The 23,101-nt window shown below is 38.2% G+C and overlaps 1 protein-coding gene across 2 annotated transcripts in view; it reads left to right on the forward strand.

Annotated features, from left to right (window-relative positions):
• LOC121876304 (apoptosis-inducing factor 1, mitochondrial-like) overlaps positions 1-13,761 on the forward strand; it is a 39,358-nt gene extending 25,597 nt beyond the window's left edge. For both annotated transcript variants that reach the window (XM_042381353.1, XM_042381356.1), the window contains 5 exons: positions 571-711; positions 1,935-2,046; positions 3,190-3,374; positions 5,642-5,797; positions 8,906-13,761. In XM_042381353.1, coding sequence (XP_042237287.1) covers positions 571-711; positions 1,935-2,046; positions 3,190-3,374; positions 5,642-5,797; positions 8,906-8,977 — 666 coding nt within the window. In that variant the 3' untranslated portion in view covers positions 8,978-13,761. The remainder of the gene's footprint in view (positions 1-570; positions 712-1,934; positions 2,047-3,189; positions 3,375-5,641; positions 5,798-8,905) is intronic.
• The last annotated feature ends 9,340 nt before the right edge of the window (positions 13,762-23,101 follow it).

A 23,101-nucleotide genomic window follows, 5' to 3' on the forward strand; every position in this document is an offset into this window, starting at 1 on the left:
TTTATCAAATGTTATACAATATAGTATGTCATTTTAAAGCAAGAGAAACTGTGATTGAGGTTATTCACAAGATTAAGTTCCTGCAGTTCTCATAACATCAGTTGTGCTGAAGACTTTTAGGTTTGAAGTCTAACACTTGAACTCAGAGGAAAAAACATTGCCACAGAAACCATGCGTGCCTCTACTCCGAGAGAGGAGTGAGCAATAGACTAGGGTGTTGCTGAACCAATCACTGGCTAGACTTATTTTAAGATGTAAAATATGTTTTTTCCTCAATTTGCATCCATATACAGTATGTCTGTACATAACTTTTCTTCATATTTTAGCAGTTTAAGTCTAAATATTCTTTATTATACTTTTTTGTGTTGTAGCTAATAATTTAGTGAATTTTGCTGCTTAGCCACTTCATAGCTTTCTCTTATTTCCATGTTAGCCTATGTAGTGAGGTGACTTTTGCTATCAAGTTAAAATTGGTGCAAAATATATAGCTTTTTTTATATCCTTTAAAAGCTTTGATAAATATTTTTTAGATTATTTTCCAAATATTTTTTTAAAATACACATCCTACAGGTTGTGACAGATCATGTTGTTGTAGCAGTTGGACTTGAGCCAAATGTGGAGCTAGCACGATCCTCAGGTCTAGAAGTTGATGAAACACACGGAGGTTTCAGAGTTAACGCTGAGTTGGAGGCACGGTCTAACTTGTGGGTGGTGAGTATTGTACAGAAAGAGGACTCATCTTTTTGGTGTGTAGCTGTTGCATTTAAATTTATTAGATTTTTATTTAATTTTTTCCACTTTGCTGAGATATTACAGTGAACCCTCACTTTACGCGGTTAATTCAACCCACGGCGGCCCGCGTAAAGTGAGAAACGCGTAAAGTGAACAACATAACATATGGGATTAATTGAAATAGAGACCGGGCCAACCCCCAAACTCCACTTTTTCAGACGCAATACCTACGTTGTAGTAAAAATAACTTCTTAATTTTATGATGGTATGCACACACAATTAATAATTAAGAGAAATATCAATAATATTAGGTTTTTTAACACTTACATTAGTAGAAAAGATGGCTGGGCACACGGGGATGGGGGTTGGTTCCGAGGCAGAGGGCAGATTATTGGCCCTCACCTGTATCACTTGTATCAATTGTATCACTATCCACCACAGAGGCTTGCAGGGCCTCTTTGTCAAACCCCTCAAAGTCCATATAAGTCCATATCCTCACTATCATTATCACTATCACTGACTTGGGCCGGCTGTGGTGGGTGGCGGGTGAAGTACTCGGTAATGCTTTGATGACTGGGCGACCTTGTGCGCACCCTGCTCGCGCCGCTCTCCGTGTAAAAGGGTACTCACACTGCGGAAAGTGAGCATTCCGGTTTCGGCAGGGTACCGCGTAAACGTGGAAACGCGTAAAGTGGGACCGCGTAAAGCGAGGGTTGACTGTACAGTAAATTCCTGTTATCCATCTTCTATCAGTTTTCATCATAGTGAGACCACTTGATTCTCTTCCAACTTTATTTTGATGTACCAAGATGTATCATTAAAGTATAATAATGGTATTTTCCTATTAAATCATAGACATCTTTTTGAGAAAAAATTAAAATAAGAAGGCATAAATTACACTCACTTGAGCAGTTTAGATTTTCATTGGTACATTCTTGTACTGAATCCCAGCTTTATTACAGTACCTACCACAGATGTAGAAGGAACATATAGTATTTCCTTTGTGTAGATTTTGGAGTGTTGGGGTGAGTTTGTTTAGGTGATGAGCACTACAGCTTCACATATCACTCCAACTTACATAGTGACAATGTTTGTTCAAGGTTAAGTTTAGGGTTAGTTTACACAGGGCCAGCTTTGTTCTTTGGCCACTTTTTTCCAAACTTAATAAATAAGAATTTTTTATATATCTTTCCATGTTGTAGGCTGGAGATGCTGCCTGCTTTTATGACATCAAGCTTGGTCGTCGGCGTGTTGAACATCACGATCATGCCATTGTATCTGGCAGGTTGGCTGGCGAGAACATGGCAGGCAATGGTAAATCATGAGCCTTTTAAACTTTGCAAAATATTTTTTATAGAAATACTTTGATTTATGTTGTACAGAAAGTGCTTACTGTTTGTTCTGATTTGTGAAAGTTGGTGTGGATAGTGTGTCATATTTTATCATACTTGTTTGTGTAAACAGAATTATTCTCTTTTCCATTACTGTATGTATTTTTGTTATTTCATATTATTTGGTAGCTTATAACTAATTTCAATCCACAGTTTTATTTTCCTAACTTATTGTACTTCTGTATACAGGATACAGTACTTCAGTATCTTATATGAAACATTTATGTCATTGCAAAGGGTTAAGATCAACAGAGCTACGTGAACACTTGTACTGATTTTAACCTGATTTAATTACTACAATTCTCTTTTAATTAGTTTACAAAATTATTAGTTAACCATACATCAGTTTTCCTGATAGATCTGCCTGGCAGACTTTCTTTGACTCATGAATTTGTTGTTTCTTCTTCCTCTTTATTCTCTAAAAATGCTTTTCTAAAGAACTGCTGCTTTTGAAATAAAACTCCAACCACTTTTGTAATGCATAAGATATAGGTGAATTGTAGAAAGGAGAGGAAAAGACCAAGAAGGAGAGGAAGGAATGGGTGGACACAATGGAAAAAAGTAGGTGGATGGACATTCAGTATGTAGTGATGCTCATGAATAACCATAAAGCATAGTGTGAATGTATGGGGATGTATGTTTTGCTGATGAGTGAGAGGCTGTGTCAGGCAACAGGGATAAATCAGATAGATATTTGGGATCATGCTGTGTTAGGGGACACCATACTGTTTGTGATTTAGGGGAACAAATATTTTTGAATTTAGACCATGACTTTAAAGTGCTAGGTTGCAGGTTTGATTACCAGTTGGACTAGTGGATTGGGTTTTTAACAGAACAGAAGAAGCTCTTGGTGAATTATCTTTAAAAGAGTGCTGTAAACATCAGGGACACTTCTTATTGTGAAAACCCTCAAGTGGACAGCATCCTGTCAATCATTATAATTTATAATTTTGGATGCATTTAATGGCAAATTTTTGCAAATATGCCTGCACTCTTGCTCATTCTTTTGACTCACTCACTCCTTAATTTTGGTAACCCTTAATTTATTGTTATTATCTCATTACAGGTAAACCATACTGGCATCAGTCCATGTTCTGGTCTGATCTGGGACCTGAAGTAGGATATGAGGCCATTGGCATTGTTGACTCATCATTACCCACAGTTGGCATCTTTGCTAAAGCCACTACCAAGGACACACCCAGAGCTGTAGTGGAGGCAACAGGAGAAAGTTTAAGATCTGAAACAGAACAGGTAAGTGAACATTGATTAAAATTAGCCAAGCATCAAAAGGCATAAATTGTTTATGTTTGGAATTAAGAATTTTGAAATTAAAAAAAAAATTCAAGGCTTGTGTATACAGTATTTGATGGATGGGAGAGAAACACAGGTGTAAACGCTTTCTGAGCGTTTAAAGTTTAATCAGACTCTTCACGTTAAACTCGAACATTATAATTCGGTCAAACCTGTTGAATACAATTCATTTTAGTATTTCAAATAAATAATACATAGGCGATCGTACATTAATGTTTAATCCAATATATATTTACATAACAATCATGGCTATGTAATTAGTCTAATCTTAACACTTACAATGAGCACTTAATTTGCCATATTTTATGTTGTCACAATGATAAACGATGCAATGGACACAGACTACCTGTGTACACAATAAGTACCAGCCACACTTATGTGTTGAAAGTCTCAAGAGAAACCAGGTTAGGTGTTGCCTCTATGATCTGGATAACTACAGTGCCAGTACTTTGTGTCGCCTACCCAACCCTCGCTGCTGGTCGGTGACGCTGAGTCAGGTGTTCACGCATAAACAAGCTCCCCTTACACACTCCAACCTCCTCTGGGTCTCTCATCTTCCACCATCTCACTACTCTATATACTGTATATGGGCAGGCACACCCAATAAACATGACATGACTTACAGCCTAACATTATGTTTGTTTATGTGTCATCATACTCAGTACCGCTTGCGGGAACAACAGGTATGAGCTCACTTTCTTTATTTCTCTAATGTTTCGGTCTACGCAGAACCCATCTTCTCTGTAACCTGAAACGTTAGATAAATGAAGAAACTTAGCTAAACACTGTGCTTCCCTCCTACCCATCAAATCCACTTCTCGCCATGGATCGATCACACTGGCTTGTGTGTATAACGATTTCTTAAATATTTTTAAGGCATGTGTATGCAACATTTTTTTTTTTTTTTTTTTTTCTAGTTCAGATTATTGTCTTCCTTACATTATTGAATTATTACAAAACCAGTGGCAGTTTTGAATATCCATATTTTTTTATTTTGTATACCATTAGCCCAGAGACGAGGTAATGTTCACCGAGTTGTTCTATCAAGTGGTTCTTATGTTCACTTCATTGTGTTGGTGTTCCTCAAACAACAATTTTTTATAATCAACCATGTCCAAGTCCTCTTCCTTTTTGGCTCTTGAAATCAATTTGCTTATTTTCATCCTTCATATTATACATTAGATGGGTTTTTACTGTGGTGGCAATAGTCGTCACTTAACATACTCAGGGTAGGGGCAGCATCACGTCCATTGTTGTCCAGATGTAGCCACTCTGCTCACTGAGTCACTATTGTTCAAAAAAATTTATGCTGTACTATACTTACGTTTTTACCATAAATCAGTCTAATGGAACAAAATAAATGCAAAGATATGCCCTACATCCATGAATGTTTCTGTGTGTTCTTTGGGATAACCGAGACATGTGAAACAGATATGTTCCCTGACCTTATGTGTATTATATCATGTACATTTTTTTTGGGTGGGAAATATATTATTCATACACACATTTATGTATGAAGACATTGTAAGGTATAAATACTTCAGTTATACATACAGTATGTGTTGTGGAGGGAGAGCATTGAGGTCAGGCATGAAACTGCTCTAGTACACTGTTCTTTATAGATTTTTTAATACCTACACAGTGTACTGCATAGTTTTTTTATACTATATGATAAAGATTTTTTAGGTATAGCATAACAATTTTACTACGTACTTTTAACCTTACTCTGTACATTATTAAACTTTTTAGTATGTCTTGCTGGTCATTTCCCCAAACCCCATACTATTTCATATTCGACCCAGCTCTTGCCAAGTGCGGGAGATTTCTAAAATGTAACTCCTTGTGTAGGTAAGGGATTACTGTATTTGATGTACAGTACTGTACTCCGTTTTCCTTTGGTCATTCCCAAAAGTTAAGGTGTTGTTTCTCAGATCTGCCTGTGCCATGTTTCTCTGTCTTTGGCTTCTTCCACTCTTGCCTAATGTTTATCTTTCCCTTGGTTTTCTCCCTCTTTTTAGCTCATTCCAGAATTTTAATCACCTTATATTACATGCCATTCCTGTTCTTCTGATTTCTTCATGTCTTGGCTTGTCCCTCAGTAACACTTTCAGTATCAATGTGCACTAGTCCCCCAAGAAAAATGATCAACACTGAGAACCCCACAAGTTATGTAAATTGTTTTGTTTTATGATGTCATATTTTTCTAGGTTGCAGACACAACTGCCTTAGTACACTCCAGTGCTCCTCATGCTCCTGTCAGAGGTGAAGACTACGGCAAGGGTATAGTGTTCTACCTCAGAGATAACATCGTAGTAGGCATCGTGCTATGGAATGTTTTCAACAGGATGCCAATTGCAAGAAAGGTGAGATATGAACTTTAAGGGTGTGATGTTGCTTTGCGTATTCCTTGTGGTAATTATATGTTTTATTTATGGTGGTACCTTTTTTAGCTGTAACAATTGGTGCAGAACACTTCGGGGAATGAGAGATTTCAGGGTAACAGGATCACTCTTTCAAGGCTGGAAAAAAAATCCCTCATCCCCGGAATTTTCCAGGTACTGTACTACACTGGGAAAATTTTCTTGGAAGTTCCAGAAATTGCACATTACGTCATCTCTCAAAGCCAGAAAAAAAAATCCAAGAGTCAAAGAAAGTCTGCCAGGCAGATCTATCAGCAAAACTGATCAAACTAACTCAAAAGAGAATTGTAGTAATTAAATCTGGTTAAAATCAGCACAAGTGTTCATGTGGCTCTATTGATCTTAAACCTTTGCAATGACAAAGATTTCAAATAAGATATTGTAGTACAGTACTGTTTACCGAAGTACAATAAGTTTGGAAAATAAAACTAATGCTTTAAATTAGTTATAAACTACTAAATACAGTACAGTAATATCTCTGTTAGCCTTCTGGTAGTCTTGGCTACTCCATGTGTTGGTCACACAATATATATATTTGTATATATATTAGTTCTTGATTTGATAAGTGGCAGGGCTGAAGTAAACACTTTATTGGTTTTATTTTATTGTAGAAAAATATAGTTTCACAGGTACTGAGTTCAGTTGAGGGTACGTATGTTGTACCTTCTCTTATACACTAAGGGAAGTGTCTTAGTGCACTTATATGAGAGAACACTTAAGTGAGTTGTTCACTGGGTAACAGGTGATATGAAAAGTCTCTCTCTCTCATGCGCATCCTGTGAGGCAAGGTGCCTTACAGGATATGCGTCAGGATGTTGTCAGTGCTCCTCACACGATGTTGTTGAAAAGTGTTGACCCAGCTTGACCTCGCTAGCTCCATGGAGGAAATGTCAACTCGCCAATTGATTCATACTCATGGATGAATGACTTGGTGAATACATGGGTAACATACATTGGGTATATATTTATATAATACAAATTGCTGTTACATCCACACGAGCATAGAAAGTGGCGATGATGACATTGATATTTTGAGTACAATTATCTTCTTAAATCTATCAATAACAAAAACACATATAGCACTGTACAGCATCACCCAAGTATAAAAGATAAAGAATTGAGATCAACTTTTCCAAGTTGCTGTTGCACATAGGCAAAACCTGTTTAGAAGACAGAATTTTTAATTTGAATTTGATATCAAACTCGCTTTTAGAAAATCCATAACTAAAACATTATTTGTGAGCCAGAAGTGAAGAGCACGCACCTCTTCTCTGTTTAGCCACCGAGTAGGGACATACTGATGAGACGCACAACCACCAGTCCACCACCACACAACTATGGTACTGTACCACATTCATTGGTAAAAACCTAAAATGCACATCAAACAAGACCTGGTATATTCAATGTATCCCCCCCATGTCTTGCCATGAAAAAAATACGGTATGAGATAAAATCTGGGGGAAAATGTAATTTTGCCAAAGCATTTGGTCAATATTGTGTACAAATTTTAGCTTCTTAGCTCAAAAATTGCCTGAGGTATTGTCTGAACAAGCAAGCAGGAAAGAAACAGACAGAAGAACTACTGAGTACCCACATTTGGAACTCGTATTCTTGGGGCACGCACTTCACGAGGCACCTGGCAATGGAATAAGGGTGGGAGGCAATGAACTTTGATGAATCCTCAAGTTCATAGTGGAATATTAAAAAATATATATATATACAGTGGTCCCTCGGTTAACGAGCACAATCCGTTACAGCAGGTTGCTCGTTAACCGAAACCATTGTTTCAATGGGTTTTTGGGTAATTGGTTCCAGCTCACCGAAAATTGCCTAAATTCAACAAAAAAGGTAGATAAGTACACTTACTTTGAGCTGTGTATGTAGAAGGCTCCTGGATGATGATGATGATGAGAATGGGGGTGGAGGAGAAGGGAGAAGAGAAGGCATTGGGGTGGAAGAGAAGTCACCCCATGGTGCCATTTCACCCATAAAATTTTAGTTCTCTTGGTTAAATTCAAGATTATTTTCCTTAAATCAACACTGCTTTGCATTATATATTGTCAATATGTAAATTAAATTTCAAAATGACCAATAATTTGCATGCAAACACAGAAAAAAGCATTTAGTTGAAGAGAGTCTCAAGCAAGAGACTGGCGCCTGTTTGGTGTGTTGGCAGGCTGGATGGCGCGCATGAAACTAGTGTCTTTACCTTCAATTAAGTTCAATAATTGTTAAAATGACTAAAAAATTTAATATTAAACTTTTAAAATTGAATAGTATAACTTCTTGATATTTACTAAAATAGTAAGGAATTTAAGCCCTAAAACCGATTACTGTATTGGCGGACTAATACTACAGCTGGACCGCCAAATGCAAGCGAAAACATGTTGAGGTCGGCTCGTAAAAAACTCGTTAATCGAGGGATTGCTCGTTAACCGAAGTTAAGAATCTTATGGAAGGTAAATTGTTAACCGAAATCTCGTTAACCGAGGCGCTCGTTAACCGAGGGATCACTGCATATGGGTTTATGAAAGTTATCACATCTAGTAGTCATTAGATAGAACTGATGTCTTCCTAACAGATGTAAGAGTAGTGTTTTTTTTTTTATTACATTTTGACTTTATGCTATACTAATGTTTTCATGTGTTTCTCATAGTTGACTCAACCCTTTGAATTGTGATTTCAGATTACGTTACTGTACAGTATATGAATACTGTATGGTGTACTATTATAGTTTGCACTCCAAGCTATTATTATAATGCATATGTTAAATGTAGGCTCAATGGATCAGTTTGATACCTTGTTTGTGTCCGGAGGTGCTTAATGTACGGGTATATGATAATTTGGGTCATAATACCAAGGTTAATTGCACTCAGTCATTTGCAAAATTCACATGTTCACCAGATTTTGGGTCTCAGAGGTGTGCAAACTAGGGGGCTTCTCCTGTAATTACTTTTTACTTAAGCCAATTAAGCCAGCTGTTCCCCCAAGAGAACAGTTGCATCATAGATTTGTTTTCGTAATGTTTTTTTTTTTTTCTTTTCTCTCCAGATTATTAAGGATGGCAAGAGTTATGATGACCTCAATGAAGTAGCAAAGCTCTTCAGTCTACATTCAGAATAATGAAAGTGCTGTAGTTATCCCTATATTCCAGTTTATTCAATTATTTATTGTTAATTTTTATTGGCATTTATGTGCAAATTTATAGTTTTTGATGGACACCAGATATATATAAAGTACACTAATTGAATTTTTCGAAAATGGGTCACATTTAATGCCATAAATTAATGTCCTCATAAGTTTAAGTATTTAATGAAGGTGTTGAGTAAAGCCATAAAACTGTCCATGTTTTTAACCACAGATATAAGGACAGTGTTTCTGCTATGGTTGCCAAAACTAAGGTCTAAGGGAGATTGATTTAGGCTAGATGGTAAATCTCTGTAGAATAATGTCAGGGATTTATAGTCAGACATTTAAATTACATTTGCTTGAATTCTTATATACTGTACATAACATTTTCAGGTATTTTTTATTGCTGGACTATACAGAAAAATATAGATGTTGTTTGCAATGGGAGTGTGTATAGGTGTATCAGTGCTTGAATTAAAGCATTTATTTATGGAGTAGAAGAGATAATGTTCTTATGCTGCCATTATAAGACTTGGAGACTTGACCAAATTTCAATTAGTAATTGGAACATACAACCAAAATTCTTCATTAAGATACTGTACTGTACAAGCTTTAGATGTCTGAATCCAATGAGAACAGTAGTTGATGGCCTTAACATGGTGAAGGACGTTTGTCTTATACTTGTTGTCAAAATAAGTTTCATCAGGAAAATAACTACAGTCATTCTATTGCTCAACAATCTTATTTTAATAATATTTCAGTAACTTACATCACTTGGATCAAAACTGTGTTGAAATTTGGGTGATCCTAATGCCAAGAATATTGAAAAATTCCTTTGATGTTGAATGAATCCCAATATTGCCCCCATAGAAACTAGCCAATGTGTCTTTTATTCTCTCACAAGAATACAGAGTGAAAACTTTAATACCATAGCTAGATCTAGCTGTTCACAGTTTTTTTGGCAGGAAGCTTGCCTGTATTTAAGTTGTGTAAGGAAATGTGTAGAATGGTCATCCTTGGTGGATGAGCTCTTTCATGCTGCCCTTTACACTTTCATTGTGCTCCTGTCCATTTCCTCCTGTCAAGGTTTTTGTTGTCATTGATCCACCCTATACGTCTAGGAGCAGATGAAAGAGAATTAATAGATGGTGTACAGTGTAACTGATTGGCAGTGCACCTCTCAAAGTAAATGAAATACTGTACTGTAATCACTTTTAAACTAGGTATTTGTTTAATCTTAATTAGGTTAGTGTAATGGATTTGACAGTCAAAATGGTTTTGATGTGATGTATTCATGAACAAATGATATGTTAGCTAATTTCTATGGGATATTTTATTTTATTTTTTTTTCTGGTTGCTTTCCCAAGGATATTGAATGTTGATACAATGAAAGCCACGGATATGTTAACCCTCTGGTACTCTTGGCCATAGTCAGAAATCTCAACTCCTCGCAATCTTTCGACACAAATAGTGTCGTTTACAATCTCATGCCCTCACAGTCTCGATGCAGGTTGCAGTAGTAACAGGAACAGTTTTTCCATTTTAGTAAATATTGGGTCGAGCGATCCAGACCTAAATTGCACCCCTAGAGATGCATCTGCCACCGCATGAGGCTAGTGGGAGGAACTTAGGTGGTTATTAGGGCCGGTCCACTGTTCCTGAGTTTCTACTTATGGGAGGGGTGCTGTCAGTGTGAGATACGGCTGAGCAGGAGGGGTTGCGCCAGCATGGGAGCGCTTAGCGATGAATCTGCTTTAAAAGATCATGAGTTTGTCTTTATAGCCTGACAACAATCCAAAGAGATACATGAGTTTACCCATCAAGTTAATGGGTTGACTTCTGGTACTGTACTTATATAAACAATTAGTTTAACACTTGTGACAACTGTTCCCTTCACAGTGGGGTCTAGGTGTCATAAATTTAATGTAAAGAGCTAGTCATGTCTTGGTGTCACAGCAACTTGTGTGTGCATATTTCTTTATCCATCATTGAACATATTAGATTTTCATCACAAGGCCTCGGTCCAACCACCTCCCTGCTTATGTCTAAGGGTTACTCCTGGCCTCACAATAATTCAGTCCATCTATCGGGATATAGTAAGTACCATAACATGCAGGAAGTTATATCTTGAAATGCCTCATAAAAGGTTCAAAACGCATAAGATATTGCTTGCAAAAGGGTTTTATGACAAGACCCCGTAATGTGGGGAAAAAAATGCATCTGATAAGCAAGTGTCACTCCTTGCCTGCAGCCAGTGGGAGTCAGTATGTAGTGAATTGTGAAATAAATTAGGACACAGGGTTGGAAGACAGTCTGGTCTTTGATTGATGGACTATGGCATCCATGGGGTTAGATTTTTGGGGGAAAATGTAGCTACAACTGACACTAAACCTTTTGTGGTGGCATGCTGGTAAGATTCCTCAGAGTCACAAAGCAAATAGTATTTAGCATCTTTGGGGCTTTTCCAGAATGCTTTTTGTTTGGTAAACTGGAATTTGTTTCAGTTTATAAGGTTATGGATTTCCAGTTTTAAATTTGTAATGAGAAATGTGTCTGCTAATTCTTAACCCATTTGATGCAGTTACTGCACCCCAAGTGCTAAACAATGCCAGTGCAATTGCCACCCATATATGGTACATTAAAAATTTTCATGCCCATACTTTGAATCTTATTGCTAGATAGATTCATCCCATGCAGGTAGGCGGTCACGACCCACAAATTATCTCTAGCCTGCCAGTGTCTTCTCAGCCATTGCCGAGAGGAGACATATATTCAAGTCAGATATTCTGAGTATTGTACCACTAATCCCCTACCCTGCTTTAGGTAATCCCACCTGACAGTGACAATGTCAGATCATAAACTTTTTGTGTATAAGCTCCTCTCATTTATTGTAAGTTCACTTACTCTGAAGATGAAAAAAATGTGTGTGCAGCTACACTCAAATTGTGGGCAAATACTGTTATTTATTGAAAAAAATAAAATAAAATAAATTATTTTTACATTGTAGGTCATACTTGTTTTTTTGTACATATATTATTTCATTTTTCAACTTTTCCTTCACACTGATGGTGCAGATATCTACTCGGGATTCACATTGAAAGAGTCAAACTGTGTTTATATACAGTGTGCTTTAGTAAAGATGACATAAACTTTTCCACCAATTTGTCCTTTGAGCCATTTACAGGAGTAAGTACTTATTTGGATCCTTTCGGAGAGTACCTGTGAGATAGTTCCACGTCACTTGGCCCTTACAATTAGTTTTTAGATTCCAATGGTGGACTATCTAAAGTCTTTATTTCCACAATTGTAATTAAGATGTTTGGACTTGCACAGTAAGGTGTTCACAACATTTATTAGCTTTCCTGAGAGACATCCCTATCCACTCTAGGACTAAAGTCATGAACAGCTGCATGGAACCTATACTAGTGACCTCTGGCAAAGAGGAAAATCATAATTGTATAAGATAAGAAGTTTAAAGGTTTTAAAATTAAAATATAATATACCAGAAAAATCACATGTGGTTAAGTATCCCCATTGCAGATAAAAATTTATCTCATTGCCAGAGGTCACTAGTGTAGGTTCTGTGCAGCTGTCCATGATTTTAGTCCTAGGGTGTACATTCTCTTTAAATGGGGGTTCTTGGTCTTAGGTAGTGTCCTTTATCGGGAGTTATCTAGATGAGCAGATAATGCAAGAACATTGTGTGGCATCAGGGAGTTTGTAAGGTTCTTGTGATAATTCTAACTGTAACTTCTAGTTGCCTCCTAAATGAAGTACAGGTGCTCAATAGCACTGGACCGATATCAAACTATCCTGGGAAACTCCTTCTGTACTTGTGTTGGGCCAAGGGGATAAGTTCCCCCACCCCCTCCTCCTCCATTGGGTTCTTTTATGGAGTTCAGTCAGACTGAGGCCTGTTGGTTGATATCAAGTATAACCACTGACAGACACTGATTGGTGTTCCTGCAGCTCTCAGCCTTAAGTTGTATACCCTTACCTCTTGGAACCCTGCCTGAGAGGTACATTTATAACAGGAGAATAGAACAAATTATTTAAATTAGTGCCAGCCTGGCCATAATCATAATAAATTAGTCTGGCCTACAACCCACAGACTTGATGGATGAAATCTTGAGTCTCCTTGGCCTGACGCTTCTATACAATGGGATTTCCAGGATGATCAATCTTTAATTTATTTTTCTATGGATTCCTCCCAGAAACTTCATCATTATGCTGTCTTGGTAGTTCATTCATCTTTCTTATTCCGTGTGTTTAGAAAATAATTTAAAAACTCGTCTACATTATACATATGAAAGTCATAGAAGTCAATGAGGGATTTCAGCAGATGAAAAACTGTTATTCTTGATATGGGCCAGCAATTGGTACTTACTATTGAAAGTATACTATCCTGTATATGGTCTATGAAAAGACCTTAAATCATATTGTTTAACACTTCTGTAAAACAAAATTGTCAAATGTTACTTTGTTTCTTTAGCAAAGATTTCTAAAGTTTTAAGAATCGTTAGGATTTGCAGAGTAAAACAGCAACCAGTGTAAATCTTTCTCTAAGTACAGTAATAGGGTTCATTATTGGGATTTATGCATTCCTCATTACACTTGGTAAAAGCACCTCCCAGAGCTTGTGTCAAAGTGTGGAAGATTGAGTAATTGTGGATTGTATATATGATGATGCTGTAGAACACAAATCATGCACAGCTTTGTACATAGTGTAAGAGGCAACAAATAAATGCTAGAATATCAGTACAAAATATTTTGATAAATTTTTGTGTCATTCATACCTAATTTGTTATTATCATAGGAAGCTAATAAGATTATGTTATATGGACTGAATAAAAATAAAATTATATACGGTGTCCCCAGGTTAGGAATGGGTTCCTTTCCCAAGTCGGATTTGTATGTAAGTTGGAACACGTGCTATGTGTATATCATACTTACAGAACAATGTTTAAAATCCCACTATACATATCATAGCCTAGGTCCTTATATACATCTAAAATCACATAATTTAAGACAAAAGAAGAAATATAATGACAAAATCCAGTAAAATGAAAGTAAAAAATAAGTTATCAAGTAAATAAAATCCAGTAAATTTCAAGTTTAACCCCGTTTGTATCGGCGGGTATTCGTAAGTCGGGGACCCCCCATGTACTGTATTGTAATCATTAGACTACAAGAGTCTTCCTTTGGTTTAATCATAAGAATTATATCATTGTCTGTCTGTCTTTGAACAGATCCAATGGTTATGGCAGTGATTTTCAACCTTTTTCATCTCACGGCACAGTGAGCCAGGCACTAAAATGGTCGAGGCAAACCATCAATATTTAAGGATGGATTTGATCGGCAGATCTACACTACGGAATTAAGGAGAGAATTTAAAACTGCCATTTGGGCTTTTAATGAACAAACACATTTGTTTATTTATTGCATCATTGAAAAAAAGGAGTTTAGTTTAATGCACTCCATAAAAGTACCAGTAATGTCAAAACATGTCCAAATGCTATTTTTTAAAATGCTATCCAAATGCTATTTAAACTCCCGCGGCACACCTACGGATGCTTCGCGGCACATTGGTTGAAAATCGCTGGGTTATGCAATTGGAACTTTTATTATGAATTAGTTAGAAATGAAGAAGAATAAACTTATTGTGTGAGAAGTTATACAGTGGACCCTTGAAGATCCAGGAATCTTTCCTCTGGAATCCCCCAAAGCTCTCCGTCTCAAATTATTTTATTAAATTCCAATACAGTAATATCCCCATTAGCCGGAACAATTGATGCAGAGCACTTCCAGGAATGAGAGGTTTCCAGATCACGAGATGACTTTCAAACGTAGAAAAGATTCCCCCTCCCGGGAATTTTTCCGAGTAATGGGAAAATTTTCCACAAATTGTGCATTACAGTGGTCCCTCGGTTAACGAACACAATTCCTTCAACAGAGTCCTTCGTTAACCGAATCCATTGTTTCAATGGGATATTGGGTGATTGGTTCCAGCTCACAGAAAAGTACATACTGTACAAAGTAAAAAAAATAATGCAGTAAAGTACACTTACCTTGAGGTGTGTATGTACAGTAGAAGGTTCCTGGTTGATGATGATGATGGGAATTAGAAGTGGGGGTGGAGAGAAGGGAGAAGAGAAGGAAGTGGGGATGGAGGAGAAATCACCTATCGGGACCCATGATTGATACCGTCATTTCACTAATAAAATTTTAAGTTCACTAGGTGTAATTCAAGATTATTTGATTTAAATCAACACTGCACTGCACTATATATTATCAATATGTTAACTAAATTTCAGAATGACCAATAATTTCAATGTAAAAATGCAAAAATATTCAAGATGCCAACAAACTAGATGTTCACTCCACCGTCAACAAAGCCAAACTGACGCCTGGTGGCTGAGTCAAGCGGCTGATGGGTGCACAAAAAATAGTTCCCTGTAGGTACTGCATACAGTATATTATCAATATGTTAACTAAATTTTAATATAAAAAATGCAAAAATATTAAGAGCACAACTTTCTTGATATTTACTCCACTGGAAACGAATGTAAACATAGAACTGAATTACTGAATTGGCAGACTAGCCCATCAGCTGATCAGCTGAAGCTCACATCAAAACGTGTTGTTCGTAAGGATTTTGTTAATCGAAGTTTTGTTCGTCATCAAATTGAAGATCCTTATGGGAGGTAATTCGTTAACCGAGGGACCACTGTACAGTATTTCATCCTCGGAATTTGCTCCCAGACCCAGAAACAATTTGGAGAGAGTTTCTGCAATTTTCTCAGAATTTTCCAGAATTAAACATTATTTCATCCTTGGAATTTAATCCAAAAATTGGGAAGAAATTGGATTGAGTTTCTGGAATTTAACAGAAACTGTGCCTGATTTTTAACCTTGGAAATTTGATTCCAAACCTAGATTTTAAGGAAAAATTCCAAGCAAATTTCAATCCAGGTATTGGAGAGTTCTGGCAAAACACAGTTCAGAACAAATGGCTGTTGTAGTTTCTGGTATTGCTACATTATTGTCCTGGGCTGTAATTACCTGCATTTCTGCCTGGGTATTGTCTTTTTGGTTCTTGAGCTTGTAATGATGTGCACTCAGCCATTATACTGATAAATTCAGTATTTCTTTGTGATCATAATTACTGTTTGAACAATGAAAGAAGTCAATACAGTACTGTATTACCCTTTACCATTCTTGTTCTACTTCCATATTTACTGACCCAGACATCACTTCTTTCAATGATCCAGGTAATTGTCCTGCTTATGACCTCTTCTGTATACTTTGGAAGCAGAGACTGGAGATTTTTGGTTAGAAATAAATAAATGAACATACTTTTTAACACTTTATAGAGTACAGTATATAAAAGAACACTGTCAAACGTAGGTAATGTTCGGATAGGATCAAAACAAGAAAAATCTGAAATCTGGCAGCTGTTGGTCCTGGTCATAGTACAGTAGATATATGTGCAGTATGCTCCCTTCGACCAGGTTCAGTGAGCTAGGCTAAATCCATCTGACATAGGAACCTCAGCTTAACAAAAAACTACTTGTCATCCCTTGCTTAATGTGTAGGATACATGACTAAAATCTCAGTTAAAGAATTGAAGGAACCTTCAGTGTTGAATAAAATAGTCTGGCATTAGCCAAATATAGTCCTAAAGTGGCTTGCTCATATTGAAGGGGTTAGTGTAGATATATCCTGGTGTTAGGCTGCATTGATGAAGCGCTAAGCCATGGCATTTTCCAGCTTCAGTGCTTCTATTGAAGAAGTGGTATGACCTGGAATGTTGGCTCTGTTAAAGATTCTTTAACCACTGTCCAAAAGAAACAGCCGACAGCTTTTCATTGTAAATGTAACATAATTACAAGGGGACTTTATCATATATTTTCTTAATTATTAAGCAGTCAATAGTTATCTCAAACAAAATCACTGAAAACAAGCAATACAGTATGATAGGAAATGTTCATTCTTTTTCGGCATTTACTGGAACATATCACCCACTTTACTTCTGACCCCAAAGACTCAAGAGTCCAACGTTCCACTTCATAAATATTACTAAGAAGGATAACTGACCTCCAAAGGATACCTTCAGGGACGACTACATGTCACTGTTTAGGTAAGAGAATTTGGTTATGATAAGATTTTTTGTGTTAGGAGGTAGGGTATGTTAGATTTTAGTACAGTATTATTGGTTTATTAAATTTACATATACTGTATTTTTTTTTTAATTGGCAGTCATGTTAAATCATGATTTCTGTCCTAAAATATGGAGCACTGATGCAAGCTTGAAATTGAGAGATAATGCTTTTGTTTGTAAAGAATTATGCAGATCTATGGTTATGAGTCAGACCACCATTAGAGGGCTAGTAAATGCTTCTGTAAACAATAACTTAAGACAGAGTGTATAGATATTGACATATGCTTACTGTAAAGCAGTTGGGGCATACTGATAGTGTGTCCAACCATGACATTCTTGTGTGCACAATGTCTCACTGATTGGATGATTGAATATTGACCAACTTGTGCCACAGATATGACAAACTTTATACCTGATAATATTTAGAGGTCTATGGATAGAGGTTAAGGAAATACGTACTAAAATGCGAATAAGTGCTTGTACATTTATATACTGTACTGTATATCTGAAGACTGAGTGATTGGACATTGACCAACTTGTATCACAGACAAAACTTACCAAGTCATACAGGTACACATAATTAAATTATGAAGGTCAGGGGTTAAAAGTTAGGTCAGGTGCAATGACTCGCAGATGAGGTGGGTTTGCGCTCCTACTCTTCCATTCCCAAACCACAAATGTGCCCATTTATTAGTCACAAAATTAATGTTAACCAATAAAATATGTTAAGAAAAAGGTGTCCCCATAATGTTGCTTGTATGTCACTGGTCTTGTGTACTAATTTCTAGCTGTACACTGAATCTTCATTAATTTGATATTACTGATCAATCAGATTTGCCCAAAATAATGATTCACAACATTTCAAAATTACTGTACTGTTCAATTGTATATTTTTGCCATAACTCTCCTTCAACTTTAGAGAAATGTGTGATTTTTACGGGCTGTGGGTTTTGATGTTTGACACTGGAAACCTCCCATGACATACAGTATACACTTGTACCTGTATTATTATTGTTTCCCCCCAAAAAAATCCTTAAATTCATCTTCAGCATCATTTAACAACTAGGTGATTTTTTTTTGGGGGGGGCGTATCCTCCTTTATATAATGGAACTCAAGTGGGTTACTTCAAGACTTTTAGGCTAATTATCTTCTTTTTTTAATAACATTACACAAATTCTGTATGGACAAAAAAAAATATTGAATTACAGGTAGCCCAAAATATCGAATTGCGAATATCAAATTATTGGTGTTTTAGTGTACATCTACCAAAAAAGTATTGCAATCTTTGCTGTACATAATATTCTGAAGCACAGGATGAAGTGTTTTAATATATATATACCTTGGGTATGATGGAGTGTAAAAACTACTACAGTATAGAGAAGTCATTTTACTGCGAACAGTACAGTACAGTATACTGTACTTGGAAGGTATGTGGGAGGCTCGTAAGGGAGGGTTTTGGAGAATAAGATACCGGTAATATAATGTTGGGTGAGGAATGGAGGAGATAGAAGTTCTTTAACAAACATTTTGCAATAAAAATACAGTACTTGCAAATAAATACATACAGTACATTGGAAAAAAATATATACAGTATTTATGGATTTGCAGAAGGCTTGTGATGGGTGGTTGCAGAGGCACTTTGAGAGGTGATACAAATGTACAGTATACAGTACTGTATAGGGTACTGCACTGTACTAGGAGGAAAGCTGCTTGATGCAGGAAAAATCATTCCAAAAGAGCAGAAAGGCTTGTGCGAAAGTAATCAGAGTATTAAATGAGAGCTTTAAGGTAAAGTGAAAATGAGACAGTGCTGTGATGTCCCTGGGGTTACATAACATTTTGGATGTAGTACAGTACTGTATACTGTAGAAATACAGCAAATGTGGTGAATAATTTTGATAGTTTTTGTAATAGAAAGAAATTATAATATTTATTGAGAGGAAGGAGTTAGAGTGGCTTTTTAGGGTCTTAAGTTTTGGAATCAGTAGTTTAGACAATTATAAAACACTTTTCTTATATATAGCATTTCTTCCGCTCATGATTACTTTCAGAGAAAATCGCAATAAATCTTTGGAAAATCGTCTTTTGTTTTCTAAGTTCTTGATGTTATCACTGTCCCGGAGAGCTGTGTGTTGATTAGTATGCTGCATTACGCATGCGCAGTTGTTCTTTTGGACATTGATTGGTGCAAAGACTTAAACGAAAGATAGGAAAGCTCGTACGAAGACTATTGAATTAACCGTGCGCCGCAGAGCCGGAATCAGCGCCAACTATCGGCAAGACCCCAAATAAAATTAGCTCCGAAAGGGGGGAGGGTCAATCTCAAACCCCACCTCTGTTTCTTGAGTTATTATTCATTATTATTTTGATTATATATTTTGTACATTCTCTGAGTGTATTAACCATTAAGCTTTTTTTGTTTTCTCGACCTGTAAATCGTATATAGTCTTAATCTTTGGAGCGAACTCTTTACTTGGTCGAACTCGAACTGCATAGCGACTGGCGTGGCATCGGCTTCCTGCTGGCCGAGGTCGTGGCGCCGAACGTTAACAATTCATATGACGTGGAGGAAATTGTTTCTTTGAGTGAATCTCAATTGTAATTATGCATTATATATACACTCAACTGTTCCTGTTGTCGAGGGAATCGATGAAATATAAAAGAAGGATGAATTTCTTTGAATTTTTTGCACAGGAAACACGGGTGGGGCCTGGTTGTTGTGTACAAACTTATTGTCACCGAAGTTGACGTATTCGGTAAACAGACGACGTTCTCACCGATACCAATGTCATCTGCCTCAGAGGCCCTTACTACAAGCACACCCAAAAGCTCGAGCTTTCCTATCTTTCGTATATAGTCTTTGGTACCGCCCCCCCCCCTACCGCTACCTGGTTGAATTTGATTTTAGTTTCAAGATGGCTCCATTATGCAGTGGCTGTGAGGACGGTGAGGCGTTGAAATTTCTCCACGAACACGGTGCTTTGCCAACTGAGGTAACTATAACCAGCCCTGGAACTATAAAGCTGACAAACACCTTTGGTACTGTGGAAGGAGAATTGCTGCGACCTGTGAATAACGAGGAGGAGGACCCGGATGACCTCAACTTCGAGTCTTCTGAGTCTAATTAAGGTTAGCAAACAAGTGTGTAGGTTAGGTTAAGTTAGGGTTTTTAGGTTTGGTTAGGTTTTGAATTATTCTGGCCTTCATTTCTATCGCAAATTACTGCTATATTGTGATTTTCCCCCGACCAAAACCCCTGGTTCCCACTGGGGGTCCCCATTATCGTTGGATAAGGGGAGGTATCTAAAAAAACAGTGATTAGCGGTAGAAAATAAGATCAGATACGTTCAAAACATAAAACCATCGGAAATTCCTACTTTCAACTAACAACAAATTAGAAAAAATACGAGTTTCCATTTTTTTGCCATTTTCTCTGAAAGTAATCATGAGCGGAAGAATTGCTATAGAAGAAAAGTGTTAGAATGGTCTAAACTGTTGATTCCAAAACTTAAAATCCTAAAAATCGCTGGCTGACCGAAACGATAATTTTTCCCTTATTTTGATATTTGATACTAATGAAAGCAATTTTGTTGAAGCGTCGCGGTGCAATTTTACGTTTATAGTGGACAGGACACCATGCTGGGACTGAGCGTGTCAGTTGTAAACAAACCGACGACACGCGATGACTTGGCACATTTTCGGAGTACAGTATTTACGGTAAATAATTCAACTTTCGACATGACCTCCAAAATAATAACTATCCAAGAATATTGAAGGAGAACAAAATCTGTATCTAAAGTCTAAATAGCAAAATATTAACTTTTATAAACTCTGGCGGGAACGCTAAAGCGAATCTTATTAACCCAAAGTAATACTGAACTGTATAAGTAGGAGTTGCAATACTAAGTGGTTCATTCCTGCTAAAATCAGAACTCGAAAATAGTTGCTTTCTTTCGCCGGAGTGCCTAAGAAGGCGGGTCTCCTCATTTCATGAAAGTAAATTGAATGTTATGGAAATATCCAGTCGTATTTTAGACAAATATATGCTTGGTTTATTTTTCATCTACTGGTTAAGGTTGTGTCTAGTTTCGTTGAGTTGTCAAAAAACTACGTCACCTTTCCTAATTTAATTAAAAAGTCGTGTGTTCACTATTATTCATGAGTATAATCTTACAATAGCTCACTTGAATTCCGAAACTACCAGTTGTACAGTAGGATTGAGTTCCCGCGTAATATAATCATATAATGTTCATAATATAGGGGGGGGGGGGATGCAGCGTGTTTATAAGCACTTCCCTCCCCCCCTCCCTCCCGACCCTTAACTATAGTATGCTCACTCGTATCTTGCAAGTTGCAACTGAGGCGTAGTCCACGCAGTGTTGCCAAAAGAGGGTGATGTAAATTAACTAGATTGACCTATAAAATCCGCTAAACACAATTTTACTCGGGTATCCTACAAACTATGCAAATGTTGGTGACGGGTGTTGCTACCTGGCGCCGACATCAAATGTTCTTCTATCATGTCCATGCCTCCATAAATAATAAATACACTAATATGAGAACTACTATGGTGTAAGGGGCCTTTTACATGCTTAACAAATTTAATGTAACTGTTCGTCAATTTGAGTAAAGTTGTTTATAACTTGAGGTACTGGGTTGGGTTGCTGATTACTGCATATTCTATTTCCTTAAAATTCCCTCCCTACCCTGAACTAGTGTCCTCCCTGGCTCCCTCCCTACCCTCAACCCCTCCCTACCCTCCTCCTCCTGGCTCCCTCCCTGCACCCCTCCCCTCCCTACCCCTCCCTGCCCTCCCTCCCAACCCCTCCTAGTGTCCTCCTCCTGGCTCCCTCCCCACCCCTACCTCAACTAGGGTGTCAGGCTCCCTCCCTACCCTCCTGGCTCCCTCCCTACCCTCAACTAGTGTCCTCCCTGGCTCCCTCCCCACCTCAACTAGTGTCCTCCTGGCTCCCCCCTACCCTCAACTAGTGTCCTCCTAGCTCCCTCCCTACCCTCAACTAGTGTCCTCCCTGCTCCCTCCTACCCTCAGCTAGTGTCCTCCCTGTGGCTCCCTCCCCACCCTCAACTAGTGTCCTCCCTGGCTCCCTCCTACCCTCCAACCCCTCCTCACCCTCAACTAGTGCTCCCTCCCTACCCTCAGCTAGGTGTCCTCCTCCCCTCCCTACCCTCAACTAGTGTCCTCCTGGCTCCCCCTACCTACCCTCAACTAGTGTCCTCCCTGGCCCCTCCCTACCCTCAACCCCCAACTAGTGTCCTCCCTGGCTCCCTCCCTACCCACCTCAACTGAGTGTCCTCCCTGGCTCCTCCCCACCCTCAGCTGAGTGTCCTCCTGGCTCCCTCCTACCCTCAACTAGTGTCCTCCCTGGCTCCCCCCTCCCTACCCTCAACTAGTGTCTCCCTGGCTCCCTCCCTCCAACTACCCTCAACTAGCTCCCTCCTCTACCCTCAACTACCCTCAACCAGTGTCCTCCCTCCCTACCCTCAATGAGTGCCCCTCCTGGCTCCTCCGTACCCTCAACTAGTGTCCTCCTGGCTCCTCCCACCCTCAACTAGTGTCCTCCCTGGCTCCCTCCCTACCCTCAACTAGCATCCTACCCCTATGGCTCCTCCCTCCCCCTCAACTAGTATCCTCCTGGCTCCTCCCACCCTCAACTAGTGTCCTCCCTGGCTCCCACCCTACCCTCAACTTGTGTCCTCCCTGGCTCCCACCCTACCCTCAACTAGTATCCTCCCTGGCTCCCACCCTACCCTCAACTATTACAGCGTCTTTCCTCCCTACTTCCCTCGCCCTTACAAGACAGCTCAGGCGTCCTCCACTGAGTATATTTGTGTGTACACCAGACTATTGGCCTCGCTGCGTCGTGCTTACTTAGAGGACAGCTGGTGGACGCTCGCTCTCACCTTCACCAGTTACCAACCCACCCACGTGTTGCGC

Source organism: Homarus americanus, unplaced genomic scaffold (genome assembly GCF_018991925.1).
Source record: "Homarus americanus isolate GMGI-L3 unplaced genomic scaffold, GMGI_Hamer_2.0 scaffold34921, whole genome shotgun sequence".
Lineage (NCBI taxonomy): Eukaryota > Metazoa > Arthropoda > Malacostraca > Decapoda > Nephropidae > Homarus > Homarus americanus.